This window comes from Gymnoscopelus braueri (genome assembly GCF_963280865.1).
Source record: "Gymnoscopelus braueri genome assembly, chromosome: 9".
In the NCBI taxonomy this organism is placed as follows: domain Eukaryota; kingdom Metazoa; phylum Chordata; class Actinopteri; order Myctophiformes; family Myctophidae; genus Gymnoscopelus; species Gymnoscopelus braueri.
This window is the reverse complement of record NC_137610.1, coordinates 16,809,367-16,827,310: the sequence shown is the minus strand read 5'-3', so window position 1 is coordinate 16,827,310 and position 17,944 is coordinate 16,809,367. Positions and strand designations below refer to the sequence as shown.

The window sequence follows — 17,944 nt, the reverse complement described above, 5'->3', positions numbered from 1 at the left end:
AGTTGTAGCTGATTTTTTATTCTTAAGTTGTGAATTCCAAATCATCTCTCCCGGAGACAAACCTTTCCCCAGCAGACATTCTACTAATTTGTCCAATTAATGGGAATAGTGTTCCAATTAAAATGTCATATCCAAGTGAATTTAATTTGAGATGAGGACTGTCTGGAAAGGCTCACTGGTGAGAGATCTTTAACAGTCAGTGAAAATGAACAAAGGTATTATTATTATTATTAACACACGCAACATGCATGCAGATTGTGTTCAGAAATGCAAATGGGTATTGTCTACGTTTCAGAAATAATAAATAAAAACAGCCACAGGGCAAGATTTATTGACATGGTCTATGCTCATTTACTTGACTACAGCATTAGAAGTCTTGCAGGAGACAGGATACTAATGCAGCCTACTGGCCCTGGCGTCCATTCTTCCTCAGACCTGGGCAGTGATGAGACTCTCTTGTTTTGTCAGCTCCCACCAAGAGGCAGCCTGAGGGATACCACTGAGACACGGAGGTCAGCTCAAATTAAAACCTTTTGATCACTCCACTGTACAACATCACAGCCGGTCGCCTCTTTCTTCATATTATGCAACGGCTAACATCTGTTACTTCTTTCCCAGGCTTTATGTTTCGGCCTAGGAACTGCAATGTTACGCAATAGGGTTAGTAGCGCATGATGTTTAAATCTGCATCAAGGCTGGAGCTGCATAGAGCGCAGCGAGTGCCAGCCTGCTGCTTCAGACAGACATGCAGCATTGAAGTCTGAAATTTAATAACCAAATAAAATATTACAAGGATAAAGGGGCTAACATGCAAATTGGATTGCCTTTTTTTCCATCTTCCCCAGGTGAAACAACTTATGGTTCCTCACACGTTGAATGAATTCATTTCCTTTCAACCTCCAATTTCTGACGGTCCAGAACCGGTTAAAATGTATGCAGACAAATGTTCCCATCTCTTTTGGGAATGACCAGCGGAGGACATTTCTCTGGGAATATGCGAACATTCTTTATGCGGCATAACAGTTCCAGCAAACCTATTGTTTTGAGCTGACAAGGTGTTCCATGGAAGCACATCGGCTCTTATATCAAATTCACCATTCTGACCTCCGCCCTAGTTTCAAGTGGGGGGAAAAAAGAGTGCACGTGAAAGAGAGAGTGAGCGAGAGAGAGAGAGAGGGGGGGGGGGGGGGCAGTGTTGGGTGAAGACAGGGGAAGTTAGAGAGAGGAGACTTCCAAGGACGCCTCCAACTTCCTAATAGAGTCTCCAGAAGCAGTAGACTGGTATGCCAGTAAGGAGGAGGAGGAGGAGGGCAGGAGGAACAGCGGCTCCCTCTGGGGTTAAAAGCCTCCTACTGAAGTTGGACTTAAGAGACGGAAAGGCGAGCGGTCAAGGGTACCAGCCAGACAGGCAGGATGGCTGACCCACCTACTGAACATCTTCATCTCCAAAATAAAGTTACAAAGATACATCGTTTTACTTATTGATACTGTCGATTAGATTTCTTTTATGAAGACGCCCAACAGCTTTTAACAACACGACAATGGCTTGTTACTCAATTGTCGATTCTTTTCTGCTAAGTTTTAGTTTTATTATTTCAAGTCTGTTTAATGCTGATAATTTCACGTATATTTACGACCTACTGTATGGAAGAAACAGCCCTTGAACAAATTTGCAAACGGTAAAGCGGGTCTGATGTAAAAGGCAGCTGCTTATTTTTACCTTTGCAGTGATCCTGTTTCTGCAGCAGAACACTTGAACTTTCTAGTATAGTCCTTCTAGTCCAGAGAACTGCAAACTGTATGTTCTTCTCATATGTACAGTAACATGAATGAGAGAGAGCTATTATGAAATAGTCATTTCTGTGACATCATAGTGCTCTTTGGTAACTGTTTACCAACACTGATAAAGAACGTGAGTCAGCTGAGCAAAGGCAATCTCAGTGAACTCAGCCAAACTACTTTACGATTCAAACATGAATGAACTGTTTGGTTGTTAAATAGCTATATTCCAATAACAATCACTGCTATATAGAGTGTTTGTTCAGTAACAGGGGGGGGTCTCCCCATCTCTCCAGTGCTTTAAGAAACAGAAATACATTTCCAGGTCAGGATACCAATTTCATCCAGTCAAGAGAGAGAACTCATGCACGCTACAGGATAACCTAGTGAAATTGGAAGTGGTGAAACAAACAAATTAGCACACACAAAAAAGTGGAACAGTAAATAAATTAAACAATTAAACTGATAAATGGGTTGTCTCTCCTGGATGAAATTGGTGACCCACCTGAAAATGTATTTTCTGTTCAGTAAGGAGCTGGAGAGACGGGGAGACCCCTGTTACTGAAAAAACACTATGATTAGATCAGAATATAGAGCTTTAACTTTTGAACAATTCACTTTTTGTTAGAACAAAAAAATATATCACTTACAGAACCTTTAAATTCACAATTAACATTACATTCAATCGCCTGGATTTCGTTTTTTCCACTCATGCTTGACTGTTACATAGAAGTTTTGGTATATTCTCCTTATCTTATCATTCCACAGAAGATGCACACAGTAAGGTACAAAAAAAGTTAAAAGGCTGCAACAAATCGCTTTAGTTATTTCCAGGCTGACATACCGCAAACTATGTTGCTGCTGTAACAATGCTTCCCCCATATGCCCGCAGACATCATCAAATGGCTATTTTTTGCTTTTATTGGTAAATCGTCAACTTTTATTTGAAAAGTAAAACAAACGACAGACGTTTCAGCCCCTTGGCGGACCGTTGTGTGGGCAGGACAGCAAAGCCGGGCAGCCTGACGGAAAGCGCGGCCAAGCCTGAGCTGGAGGGAAGTAGAAAGACACTCCTCCTCAAACGGGGCCCGGCGGCTTTCAAAGAACGCAGCCATTAGTGAGTGCTCATCAAGCGGGAGCAGGGGCCCGTCCGGTCCCCCGGCGGGGTGGCGGCGTGAACGGCTGGCCGCCGTGCCTCTGTGGGAGGAGGGAGGGAGGCAGAGAGGACTACAGAGATGAGCCCGGGACCCAGTGGTGTTTCCTAGCAGAGTCGAGCCACGCAGCCCAGGCACGCTCAATTCCCAACCCAACTGTCACTGCTGGCACCGGGCTCAGCCCCTTCAAGCACATAATCTGTGCCCGTATGGCTGTTAACCACCACGCCCCCCCCCCCCACCCACCCCCCACACACACACACACACACACACACACACACACACATTTCCCCAACCCCCCAAGTCCTTCACTCATCCTATGCCATGGTATTGTCTGTGTCTGCCGCCATTCTCTCTGTTATTGAGCCATTAAAGGATTTGGAGAAACAAACAGTTCCACAGCATATGGTATCTTGATCAGCGACAAGGCAGCTTAAGGACAATAGATCGATCGCACACCTACAGTAGAAGCTGATCAATTCTTATACCAGAGAGGGGAAATATCATGCTTAATATAACCAATGGATAATTTCGCCCAGTGATTACCACACTGTAAAATGTGCAGTGTTCATTTAGTCATTTGTACACTCTCAAGAGAGTTATGGGTCCGTTTGGTTCCAATAGTACACTCTCAGAGTTCAATTTACCCTGAAGATTTGTAGGGCCTACTGGAAAGTTAGCTGCAGCCGTTAACACTGGAAGCTGAGCGGAGTGAGAGGATCATTGCATCAATCTCGGTGAGCACAGAGGCGTCCGAGGCGGCACTCTGCCATGCTGGAGATTCCCCGCCGATGCCCATCTCTCCCGATGACAGAGCGATAATGTCACATGAGTCCAGGTGAGCGAAAAATGGCAGCCTGCTTGATGCCCAGCCGGTCGCTTTAATTGGCTAAAACAAAGTAATTTGAGAGCGGTGTGGGGGGCACGAGGGGGTAAATGATGAGACAGAAGGTCACTGCTTCTCTTTTACTCTGCCCCGTGCCATCCACCAGCATTCCCAGCATGCTCTACAGTTAATATTGAGATCTATTATACACGTGCCTTGCAACCATCTGCTTCTCATGCCAAGAACCTGTGCTTCACTCCTCATTATTGAATAAAAGAGGAAATATCTATATACATGTCCAATTGATTAGCAGTACTTTGATCCTGTGATGCTATGACAAAAACTGAATTCATAAAATACTTGTACTGTAGTAGTATTAGCAAATATATATATATATATATGTTAAAATGAATGAGATGTTGGGAACATTGAAAATTTTAGTTTTTAACTAAATCTTATTTAAAGTATGAATCGTGGACAATTTCTGAAATTCTTGCAATGTCTCATTAATAATGCGTTTATTCAACAAGAATTACTGTTTGTCTACATTTTGCCAGTTACAATGCTCTTTTCCATTATGACTGTTTAATAAATCTGTCTCAACGCTCAATTACAAATCTAGTTTATCTAGATTAAATAAATAAATAAAGTAAAAAGCAAATTCTGTCATTTCCGTCAAATCCTCTAACACAGTGGTTCTCAAAGTGGGTTCCGGGGAACCCCGGAGGTTCTTGAGGGGGTTCCTGGGCCCTCAGCAAAATAAGGAACAGTTTAACCACTTTTAACCTTATTTTATACTTTGGCTATTCAATAGCCGATCTACAAGCTCACAACGCGTTGCATGTGACATGTTGTGAGCTTATCTGTTATTGTTGAAACATTTTGAAACCCCCTAAAAATAATTTTAACAAACACCACTTATAAATCTTCTCCTATCGGGGGCCCCTGGTGCAAAGTCTTTTCAGATGGAGGTCCGTGGCCAAATACATTACATTTGGGGGTCCTTGACATGAAAATGTAAAAATGTAGGTTCTAAGATAGGCAACACTGAATGGAACAACACTGAATGGAACAACAGGTCAATACTAAAAGGTTCTGTATTTTCGATGCTTTCCTTGAGCGTATAACCATATGTTCATAAGCAGACCTAAGTGAGCAGGACACAGATTCTAATTATTTGTGTGTGTGTGTGTGTGTGTGTGTGTGTGTGTGTGTGCGTGTGCGTGTGCGTGTGCGTGTGCCTGCATGCGCACATGCATGCATGCATATGCTTCCACCACGACCGTGTGTGTGTGTGTGTGTGTGTGTGTGTGTGTGTGTGCGTGTGCGTGTGCATGTGCGCGTGCGTGCATGTGTGTGCGTGCTTGTTTGAGTGTGTTGAGACACATGATGCACCTGTGTTAAACAAATGACCCTCATGTCTGTGTGGGTTTCTCCCAGGTGTGGCTGATGCATGGATCATGTGGTGCAGAGTGCTCGGGGCAACGTTGGCACAATTGTCCTGGGATCATCGCTGAATGTGGCCCTGAATTTGCATTGAGCGGAGGAACGGTTCACCTCCTCAACACAGTCTACTGTGCGTCAGGGGGTGCAGGGGAGGCGCATGCTAGACTAACCCCCTGCAGGCAGAATCAGGTGTTATCTGTCTGACTAGAGACACCGCCATCAATCTCTCCTGTCCACTCTCCTTTGCCCAGAATCAAATCAGCACGGGGAAATACATCTGCACTGATGATGTGGAGACAAGATATGCCATCGCCTAATATGCTAAACCGAGGCAGTGTTTGCTTGGTATTTGGTTACATGTATTGATACTCTGTTTGTTACTCAGTGTAATTGCAATAGTCATTAACCACTTTCAACTGGCGTCCCTGTTTTGGGCATGTCCTTCTAGGCGGAAAGAAACAAAATTTACATTAATTTTCAAAAATAGCTGATCTACAAGCTCACAACGGGACACAATACGTCACGTTGTAAGCTTGTAGATCGGCTATTTTTGCTATTCATCGCATAACATCGGACAAAGTATATAGGGCTTAAGTGGTTAAACTAGCAAATGTAAAGTGGGACATTGCTGTTCCAACTTTCACTTGCAGACACATTCTTCAGCTTTACTAATGTTTGTGAGCAGTGTCATTAGCCGCTAATTTCTCTGTATTTGTTTCCATACAGCCTTCAGACCAACAGCTCTAGGCCAAAGTAAATACGCAGTACAGCTGTCAGTGGATCTGGCACTGAAATTGTATTTGAGAATAATCATTTTGACTAGTTAAACATTGATGCAGCTGAGAGGTGACATTAGCCAAATGTGAAGTTATCCAAAGTAAAAAAAATAATAAAAGAAGAGGAAGAAAAACTAAAGTTCAAGTCAAGTCAAGTGATCATGTAAAACAAATCTGTATGTTAGGCCTCGGGCGACTAGGCGGCAGGGAGGCAGCAGGGGAAGGAGCACAAGAGAGTTGATTAACAGATGAAATGCTCACAGAGATGCAGAGAAATTGGAGGGGGGGGGGCAGTTAATGAAGAACCTCTGTTGACACCTGGTCTGCCTGATAATTTGATCTGCGTATGATGGCTCAGAGTTTGAAAGGCACTTTGTCCAATTAGAAAGTGTGCTGCAAATTTCCACCTGCCCCTGACAGAGATGAAGTATCTCATTCAGAAGATACTGTGGCTCTGAGCCAGCTAAGAGAGCCCAAAACATTGGTAGTGGAGCAAGCAGCAGCTAATGAGAATCTCAAGCCATACTCGTTTCCTTGATTACACACTGTATTTTACTGTCTTTCAGTGGCTCAGACCAGCATGCATCAAATTAAATGATAGGAATTTATGCAAGAGTATGACAGAGAAAGTTTACATGTGACCAGATCTGCGCTACGTTTTCTTAAATTCTAACGAAGTGCTATTTTTCATGCTGTATGTTTGAAACTTGACACTGGATACAGATACATTTTTAAAGTAGTCACATTCTTCAATATAGTGTAACCCAGTGTTTTCTAAACAGTGGGCCATTTCTGGGTCACGGGCCCATTTTTATGGATCGCGAGTGGATATCCCAGTTTTTTTTTTACGTTTCCTACCAAATTTGTTGTTGCTTTTTTTTTGTATCCAACATTTTTACACAAAAAAACATTCCTTTTATTTTTCTAAAGAATTTCATACATTTTCAAAAAATAATCTAAAGAATTCCAGAAATTAAATCTAAATCTACAAGCTCTCAAAACCTCACATCGCAATGCGTTGTGAGCTTGTAGATCGTCTATTTTCACTATAAAATAGGGTTTAAGTGGTTAATTCATAATTATAATTGTAAGTTTGGGTCCTGGGGAGACACCAAATTTATATTTTAGGTCTCAAACTAAACTACTGGTGTAACCCATGTCTTTTGTAACAACTAAAGTAAGTTCATTATTAGTAGGAGGGAGCTTGACCGAAGGCCCTGCACCTGACAAGATCAGATCAAATAAATAGACTTTCACTATTTTGTTTTATATAGTGCTTTTAATGCAAGGACTTTCAGTTTGGTTATTAATATCCATATGTAATTAATCCTGATAGATAAATGTGGACTACGTGCTGGATCATAAGAACCCTGCTGATAGCACATGGTACTGTACAATGTATGAGGAAGCTCTGTTAGATATGCCACTGTCAACACCCACCAAAGACCTCCATCTTCCTATTTCTGTATGTCTATTTCCGTCTGTCACTTAAAAATAGGCTTTTAACAACCCAGCATGGTGTTAATCATCAGTTCCACAAGTAGTACATCAGGAAAATAAAGTAGCAAATATTGATCATTAAGACAGATAAACGTATGCCCATGAACTAGAGTGTGACTGGTGCTCCATACATGGTAAAGAGTCAGTGCCAGAACAGAGCGCAGCGGCATTGATTGAGCCCCATGTTGGCACACGCTCTGTCTTCATATGACTCCTACTGCAATCAATCCACACACACAAGAATCAAATATTCATTAGTGGCTTATTCATATTCAGAATCTGTTTTTTGAAAATAACAATGGGATAGAATGGTCTTTGACAGGCTGATTACAATGATTTTGTGAAGTATGAAGAAGGGACAGTTTTGATAATCTTCTATTATTTAATGAGTAAAACTGTGGCTTGAGTTGTGTTCATTATTGTTCTCTCTCAGACCGCAGAATACGAATGAGGAGCTACATTATTTAACAAAGATTATAATGTTATGGTCCATCAAAAAACAGAAAGTGGTGTGAGGCTATTAAACGCGTACAAATTGCCTGCGGTTTTAGAAATGCTCTAGCCAAGATACTACAGTAGCATAGCATGTGTTTATAGCATCCAAACTCAGTCATTATGGATTGGCTTGAAGGTCAATAAGGACCTATATGTCCTTGGACAATACATCGCTGACTGCTCCGAGTTATTTAAATAAGAACAAGCTAATAGTTTTGCATACGGTGTGATTCAACATGATTAATACATATGGGTATTGTTTAACTACTCCAGTCCATTGGCCCTGTGTAATTGGCAAAAGAAGACTGGAGAGATGGTCTTCCATGTTAATAATTAGTTGGTTCTGCACTCTAAAAAATTCTGTCCAACCTCACCAGATTTTAATCAAGGGCTGGAAATAGTATCTGATTGTAATCGGCACTCCACTCAGAAGTCACCAGGGGTGTTTGAAGAGTGCGTCAAGCCTGAGAGTGGAGCTAATTCCATTAAGCAGCGGCCGTACCTGGAGGGGACGGATCTGTATCTTTCTCTTTTTTATTTATGAGATTAAGTCTCGCTTGTTACCCCAATATAAATAATCAAACTGACTGAAATGACACTGATTTTCAAGCTGTCTTATCTTGCCACGTCTCAAAAAGTTTTCCGTTTCTCTCAGGTGACAAATAAACTTTGATGAGCATGTAATACTAAAAACGTATTGAAGATGCGACAAAATGAATTAAAAGAGCAAATGAAAAGCAAGCGTTGTGTAGATAAGAGGCAACAGAAATTGAAATGTACTTATCTGAAGGACACTTTGCTGATGGTACATAAATACCTGTAATGCTCCTGTAATGTATGTTTGTGCATTTTTGTACTGTACAGTACATTGCAACACTTTGTTAAAGGGAAAATATCAACATTTTCAACATTATCCCAATACTTTGTTTTTTAGGGCCAATTTTCCATTAGCAGCCATAAAACTGAGCAGTCCTCTGTGCGTTGCTGAAACACCACTGAAGATGTGCTGAAACGTTCGGGGTAAAAAACCCATTAATGTGAAAACTACGATTACAGCAAAATAGCAATATTAACGTTAGAAAATATGAATCAGGTTGATGTAATGGCAGCCATACACTGTATGGAGAGTGCCAAATCAATACTTGTCCACGAAATACAGACTGACTACTAAAACCATGTGTCACACTCACACATCTCATAAAGTAAGTACTGTAATGGCTATGTGGCACAGTTTACGTCAACAGTACCAGTAGGCAAAGAAACATGCCTCCCTCTACTACCTCTACTGTGCCATATCCTTAACCAGTCATACTAAAAATGGGTGACAGAATGCCATATATATTTCCATCAAAGTCTCAGTCTGCCATCATACACCATGAAGGCCTTTACACGAAGCCACCATGAGAGCCATTTAACCTACAGTAAGCAAGATGAATAACCACAGTTAAGTGTTGTTCAAATACCACAGCTCTTGCTGTTTTAAAATACAGCACATGCACGTAACGTCTGTGAGACTCTCTGAGAGTGGTTGTGTTCAACATATGTCAGTGTTAAGCAGTCTGCAAAAGAGTCATGTGCCTGTGTCACACTTGAAAGGCTTCCAGCTAACGTAACCGGAAGGGGGACAGCATTTTTTAAGGAGAAAAGTATGATTTTCTTCAAGGGCAGAGGAGTGATGATTTTTTTTTAATACTATGAGTATCTTTGGTCATACAGATAGGTTTAAACTATTTTAGAACATTGCGACACAAGCTTAGTGATCTTTATTATCCTTTCTAACCACGCCTCTTCTGAGAACCCCCCTTCATAAAGCAGTGTAGCGCCATGGCATCGTTACTGTAGGTGCACCACTGCACCAGTACTTAGGTCACAGTGTACCGTGTTAAATTTAGACTCCTTTAACACTCTCCAATAATGCATCTGGAGTATTTCCGTTCATTACTATTCAGACTTTTCTATCTAAGATTTGATCTTCTGTAATTGGGCCATAGATCTGAGCTACCATTCACAGCTGGAGATTTCACATCAAATCTGGTGCCTGTCACCAGACAGAACTTCCTTGCCAGCCCCAGTTGAGCCACCGGTGACTCAAACTCCAAAATAAACGGCCCCCCAAGAAAATAACTTTCAGATTTTGTCAAAGTTAAGATTGATGTCTCTACAGTATACTGTTTTAATCAGTATAGACAATTAGGGCAAACACTTAATTGACCACTCAATAAACTTGATAATATAATTCACAAAATGAATGGACCCAAATCATTATGAATTCTTGAATTTCATTTTCCACACCATAATAATTCAAATACGATTACACTGGCAGTAAAACATATATTTTTTAGCAGTAAAGTAAACTTTGATAAAAACATATATCCAGATCCAGATCCAGATGTTTATATTTACCCAATGTTCAACTGGGTAAAACTAGGGGCGGCCGTAGCTTAGTGGGTAGAGAGGCCGTCTGGTAATCAGACGGTCACCAGTTCACCTCTCGCAACCAGAAAGTGTCCCTGAGCAGACACTTACCAGTAATCCCTAATTGCTCCCCCCGGGCGCTCATCATGACCTGAGCAGCCATCAGCTGAGTGAAGCAGCAACAGAATTTACCCTGCAGGATTAATAAGGTCTGCAAACAAATCACACTGTAAAAGAGAACATTCCAGAGTGAAGTTACAGTAAGTTATGGCCAGTACACACTCTAGTGACCTACTGTAAAGTAAGTTATGGCTGGTACACACCTGGTGACCTATATGACCTAAGTATTTCACCAACAATTAAAAATGTATTAGATCCATTTCTGTCTATATGAACTAAATTTAGTGTACAATTTGAACAAACAACACAACTGGCAAAGCACTAAGTCCATAACTGTCCAATGCTACATTTAAAGGTTTTCAAATACTAAGAAAATATGTACCATGTTCATCCAATAAGCCTGGTACAAGTTAGATTGACCTTTGACACTCATAACAACGCAAGGACATTGACAATCAGAAGCATGCAAATAACATTTTAGCTAACAATGCTGAAGTCTTAACTAAGAGCCTTTAAAGGACTAGTTCACCCAAAAAATGACATATTTTCTATCAACTACACACCCCACGAAGCCTTGAATTCATGGAGATATGGACTTGTGAAGTCTCCTACCGGAAGTCATCAAATTATTGGCTTAGGAAGGCGATTATTGGCTTAGGAATGCAGCAAAAACAAAAAAATCGCCATGAATTCAAAGCTTCATGGGGTGTGTATGTAATTGATAGAAAATAAGTAATTTTTTGGGTGAACTACTCCTTTAAGTCTATAAAACATACAGGGTCAATGTAATAAAGTTAAGTTCCTTTAGTTTAAACAACTGAATCTCTGGACTATTGAATCTAATATAGAATGCAATGCAATACATACTGTATGTAATAAGTAGTACCCATTCAAGGATATGTGATTAGGTCAATTACTGAGACTTAACTTTGAATAGGCTAATTCTAAACCAGTACTTCTGACGATACAACTCCTAGGCCTGGGGCTAACACAAAGTATACAGCTGTCTGACAGGTATCAACAAGCGAGTTTGTGACATATCACCTCGCCCACATCTAAGGATTAAGAATCAGGGAGGAACAAAACCCATTATTATGTCATGGGCAGCCTGCCAGGAAGGAAAGCAAGAGACGGCACCTCATGGAGTTGCTCTGCAGAAAATGTCCAGAATGGATATGATGTCTGCTGAGCCTACACCTGGATTAGGGTGCTCTTTAAACTTTGTCGTACATTTGTAACAAATGGCGAAAATAACACATTTTCAACCTTCAGCAAGCAACATTGTCATATGACAAAGTATAATTTATTGTAGGTATTTGAAAATGTCAGAGCCTCGCTAATGCTGCTGTCCACTAAAGTGGTGTGTGAGCTCCATGCCAGCTCTGGGCTTTCTGAGACTTTGTGTAAAACCTAGTTTAAAGGCCTCTGCCTCCCCACACACCATTCGTCTTCTGTCAGCCACAGCTAAATACAAGCTGCCACTCCAGCAGACAGCTCTTATTCCTCCCCGTGCAAACAGAACCTTTGGAATGGAGAGACTTTGCTTTATGAGTAAAAAAAAACAAAAGCATGCACCAAAATGTTAAACGCTTTGCCTTGGCTTATTATCATTTTTATTTTTTTGATCAGCAAATTTCCGATCTCAACTACCAAAACTGTACCTTATGGTGTGATATGCTTTCCATAAAGCAAGTACTGACTAGCAGCAGCCTATATGCCTATGTCTAATTAACTTCATTAAACATTAGAGTTAAGAGTAGTGTAACACAAATAAATCAACAAAATGCCTAAATGGTATGACAGGGCAACCTTGATAGTATTTACAGTAACTGATGTGTTGTAACTCATGAGCCCAATGTACTGTAATACTTTCCTCCACAGGAAACCATGTTCCACTCCACCAGAAGAGAGCTTTCACGATGTTCCAGCTCAAAGCAAACAACATAATTTCATCTAACATGCCCGATGATACACTATCAAAGCCCTTTGTTTCATATGGTTGGCCATCAGTTCTCCCTCTTTATCTACTAGGAACATGTTGTTCAGATGACTTGTTAGACGCTGTGTAAATGAGTATAACAAGCATGCCCAACAACACCACAGTAGAACAAGGACCTACTGTACACAAACAGACCATTGTACATCACTACAGTACATTCACACCCTGTACTGTGAGGTTCAGCATTCAATGCAGGCAAATTTACAACTGGCATTATTACACTGCAAAATCTTGAGTTAGTTGAACTTTTAGAATGTAAAAATGGATTTTATGAATGAATTTTACATTCTCACTCTCAGTTAAATTAACACTCGATCAGGATTTAACAGTAATAATAGTGGAACTGCATGCACGCGTGTTTGCACACACACACACACACACACACACACACACACACACACACACACACACACACACACACACACACACACACACACACACACACACACACACACACAGAGTGGGGGCAATCTCAGGTTATCTGAGAAGATCCTGGACACTGTGGTTCTTATCAAATCAATGCAGCTTCAGAGCTTCCCTGTGCAATATTAAGGCTTCAGCCAAGCCTCTGCAGAGGCCGTCAACTTACATAACCAGGCCATTAATATTGATTGTTTCCAAATTTGCGAACGGAGGGATCTTGCAATATGAAAATAATACTTGCACCCTTTCTTCTTTCCAGTAATGATATCAACAGACCTCCAAGGCCCGTTGCCTGACCCACTCAAGTCTTACAGCAGCGCTTCTGCTGAAGTAAGCCTTTTCTACTTAGGGTATTAACGCTCAGGGTTAAAACAGTAGACGCTCTGCATACATGATAAGGAATGTGCATCCTCTAAAAGTCTGCAGCAGTGTCTCAAAGTGGGGTCCGGGGACCCCCAGGGGTCCTTGAGGGGGTTCCAGGGGGTCCCTTGCAAAATGAGGAACATTTTAACCCTATTTTATACTTCGGCTGTTTGTAAATAGCCAATCTACAAGCTCACAGCGTGTCTCGATGCGACGCATTGTGAGTTTGTAGATCTGCTATTTTCTAAAATAATAAAAACACATTTTCTCTCATGGCACAACATATTTTCAAATGGGGGTCCGCAGCTAAATACATATCAAATGTGGGGGTCATTAACATGAAAAGGTTTGAGAACCACTGGTCTACACAGTAAAACCCTTGGTGTTCCAAATGTAACCAAATAGTGTTCCAAATATAACCAAATGTACGGGTCTGTTTGGTTCCATTTGTACACTCTTTCGGAGTTAAATGAACACTGAGGATTTTACTGTGTAATGCAGCTGGCGTGGAGGGAAACTGCACTCCAGCAAACTGCACTCCAGCAAGTATCTGCTGTATTTCAGATGTTGGTTTTTGCGGCTAACCCAAACAGCAAGAGTCTGAACACACCACTGTAATCCTGAAAACGTCTACAAGTTTGGAAGCTTGACCATAAGTCAAGTCAAGCACATTTTTTATTGTGGATTTAACTTTTGTTTTCTTCTGATCCTATTCGACTACGTACCACTGCAAGAAGAAACCAGTTGCAATTACATTTTTATAGAACACAAGCAGTCCTGCATGAATGCTTTATATAGAGATTTAATTCAAATTTCTATATGGCAGCTGGAATTTTATAATTTCCCCATCTCTGTGAAAGGTTTTATTTACTGATATATAACTTAACTTCAAATTATGCAAAGCTGTAAGACGCAAATACAGTAATGTGTAACACATACTATCCCATTTTAAGAGTCTGTGAACATGAAACAATAAGCCACAACACGTTACACAGACATCACATGGCACTTCCTAAACATGTTAACATACACATTAAAGGCGGTTACACACCGGCGAATGTGCGAATATACGCAAAATTCGGACTCGTTCCGAATAATTAAAAGACGCTTTTTCGCTTCGCTTTTCCGCGCCATGTACGCTTGCATTGACTTTATAAGGTTTTTAAAAAAAGCGTATTATTCGCACGAAAAAAACGCCCCGGTGTGTAAGGACCTTAACTGTTGAAGCTAGAAAGCCAGAAAAGGGACAGAAACAAACTCACACAATAATACACAAAACACAATAATGTGAAGTGCTGAAAACTTCACAGAATATTTCAGAAAACTTTAGGGGCTAAAACAGCTAACTTTCTATTAAATGCAGAGAACCTGAGTCGTTACAGAGGTTTTTCCAACTGAACATGTTTCATTTTTTCCCCCCTCGTTCAGCAAGCATTACATAACAGAGCAAAGGCGTTCTTTTTCCTGTCTTTCTCTCCCAGACGCACTTTAATCCAGTGCACATAAACGGGTCGGGGTGAATATGGGTCAGCGGGTTAGGAGTGTCTCAAAGTCAGACTTCTTAAAGTAAATCAAACTATGAAGTCTATGAGGTCCGGGAACACCCCCATCCTCCCAACTACCTGTCTTTGCCCACTATTACATAAGAAGTTGCTGCCTTCTCTACCAGCAGCTTAAAACCAAACCCAGTGAAAAGTGAAAGCAGTTCCACCACCAGATACAATACATCCAATGAGGGGAACCGATTTTTAATGGGGAGGGGGTATTATTTATTATTATTTATATTTTTTTTGTGATTTGTGATTTTTATTTTTTGGGGGGGGGACATTAGTTAAGTCGTATTTTAAGTTAAATCTGATATCTGATATCTGTAATGATTTTTTTGCTCTCAGCTGCGCGCAGCCGCCTCTGTTTATGGCTAAACCTGTTACATAACCAGCTTACATTCCACATTCACCATATCACACTCTAAATATACCTCTTCTTCCGCACAGGACGCGGGCACACGCGCACACACGCAGAGACGCGCACGCGCACACACACACACACACGCAGCAGTTTGCAAATGAATCAAATTGTCACGTCTATAAATGCTCGTGTGATGATTGACCGCGTGCACGCAGCAGTGCAACACTCGGCCGAGGCATGTTGTTTCTTTTGAACTTGGACGAGCTTTGTTTTGCTTCTACTGGAGAGAGAGGCAGTGTGTAGAGGGGGGTGTGGTTAAATACCAGTGGTGGAAAAAGTACTCATATGTTTTACTTAAGTAAAAGTATCAATGCTGCAATGTAGAAATACTCTGTTGCAAGTAAAAGTCCAGAATTTTAAATGTTGTAGAAGTAGAACTACAAAAGTATTGGTATCAAAATGTACTTAAAGTGCCAAAAATAGAAGTATGCTACTCATTATGCAGAATGTCCCATTTCGGACAAGTTTTCAAATGTATACAAATCTTTTGAAAATAGCAGATCTACAAGCTCACAATGCATTGCATTGCGACGCTTAGAGCTTGTAGCTCGGCTATTTTCAAATGGCCGAAATTAATATAGGGCTGAAAGTGGGTAGCCTAATGTATGTTTTGTAATAATAATAATACATCCACAAAGTAACTAGTGACTAAAGTTTTCAAATAATTGTAGTGGAGTAAAAAGTACAATATTTGCCTCTGAGATGTAGTGGAGTAGAAATGTAAGTACTCAAAACTGGAAATACTCCAGTAAAGTAAAAAATAAAACTGTACTTAGTTACTTTACACCACAGAGAAGCAGTGTGGAGGGGGTGTGGTTAAATACTGTCTGTTACTGTACAACATGGACGGGACGTCGACAGATCATGTCAAATGAACTGAGCGTCACTATAGACAACAAGACGTGGTCAATTCAGACTTTTCCCTGGAATAATTGACCATTAAGGGCCTGTGGCATTATTATTACTGTCTGACCACCACGCACGTCCGGGAGGTGCACGTCGCAATAAATGCCAATGCAAAGCCCCTTGCGTCTGCTGCTGCAACAATATTGCACGGCTTTAAAGGAGTAGTTCACCCAAAATAAATATGATACTTATTTTCTATCAATTACACACCCCATGAAGCCTTGAATTCATGGAGATTTTTTTAGTTGTTGTCGCATTCCTAAGCCAATAATGTGATCATTGGTCAGTAGGAAACTCAGTCAGACTCAGTACCATTAAATTATTGGCTTTAATGCGTCAAAAACAAACAAAAATCTCCATGAATTCAAGGCTTCATGCATGGGGTGTATAATTGATAAGTCATTTATTTGGGGTGAACTACTCCTTTAACACATTTCAGCTGCAGCTGCAAACGCAGGCATAACAATAATATGTCTGCCTGCCCCAATAGGTTGACTATAATTTCTGTCATACATACGGACCCATGTGAGCTGACAGCTACCAAAACGTCACTTCAAAGGCAGAACGGGTCTAATAATCGATACGCTGTATAACAGTTTCCAAAAAGTTCACTTGTTTTGACACTTTGGAGCATAACGCGTTTTGGGCCACACAGGTTGGCCTGTCAGGGCTTTAAGTGAAGCATCTGTCGACTCATTTAAGTTGTTTGGGAAATAGATTTGTCTCACGTTCGGAATGAATGTGACATGTATGACCGCACCATCCCTCTAGTGATCCGAGCTGTCAGTGGAGCTTGAACAACCATGCAGGCGACACAACACGGCGACATCAAGGCAAAAAAAGCCGCGATGGTACAAAATACTGTACATGTGTGTGTCCCTGTAGCTTGATTGATTTCAGACAGTGTGTGTGTGTGTGTGTGTGTGTGTGTGTGTGTGTGTGCAGCTGCTTGGATAGACGCGAATATTTATTATAAGGCTCCGATCGCGGTGCAATTAATCCCGCTTTGAAGTTTGATCAAATTCCGTGATCAATAAACATTTCTGGTATAATGAGAAATGTGCTCTTGCTTACCTCTGTTGGTGCTTGAACAGGTCTGCCTGCGAACCGGGGCTGGATGCTGGTCCGCTTTATTTCGGAGCGTCTCCAGGTTTACCGGGGTTTCCCTGACCGGGGTAGCCGGCTCCGAGGCGCTGTTGCCCGGGTCGCTCGCTGGATCTGGAGGGGACTCCATGTTGAATTTTCGGATCTTACTGTTCAACTAATCGCTACTGTATTAAACTAATTCTTGTTTGGTTTGTGAGCTCCGCGACTACGTCTTTGCTATCTATTTTAGAGTAGAACTAAAGAAATGAGAAATGCGAGTGTGTCTGAGGTGGGTGTGTGAGTCTGATTGTCCACTAGCAGCGCTAGTGAGAGCTCGAGTCATGCCACTGGAAAAGGGAGAGGTTGTCAATAGCCGATGAATGGATGTAGGCCTGCTAGTAATCCATGCCGATCGACCCTATGGGTACTTTTACATGGAAAGCAGGGGTCATCGACTCATCAATGTGTCCGCGCACGGACACATGTGTCCGTGGCAAGACCTGTCCTTGTCCGTGGTACATTTCTAGATTTTTACATTTTTACATTACATTATAATGTTCTTATTTTGATCATATAAGACTAAATTTTTGATCATATAAGACTCAATTATTGAATATAAGTCTCCAGGTTTTCCTTAGAATATGTATGACACAGTCTTGACAGTGACTGATTTATTATGACACAATGG

The 17,944-nt window shown here is 41.1% G+C and overlaps 1 protein-coding gene across 2 annotated transcripts in view; it reads right to left on the bottom strand.

The window, feature by feature from the left end:
* Positions 1-17,529, bottom strand: part of roraa (RAR-related orphan receptor A, paralog a) — a 236,531-nt gene extending 219,002 nt beyond the window's left edge. For both annotated transcript variants that reach the window (XM_080437776.1, XM_080437777.1), the window contains exon 1: positions 17,245-17,529. In XM_080437776.1, coding sequence (XP_080293902.1) covers positions 17,245-17,404 — 160 coding nt within the window. In that variant the 5' untranslated portion in view covers positions 17,405-17,529. The remainder of the gene's footprint in view (positions 1-17,244) is intronic.
* Positions 17,530-17,944: the final 415 nt, after the last annotated feature.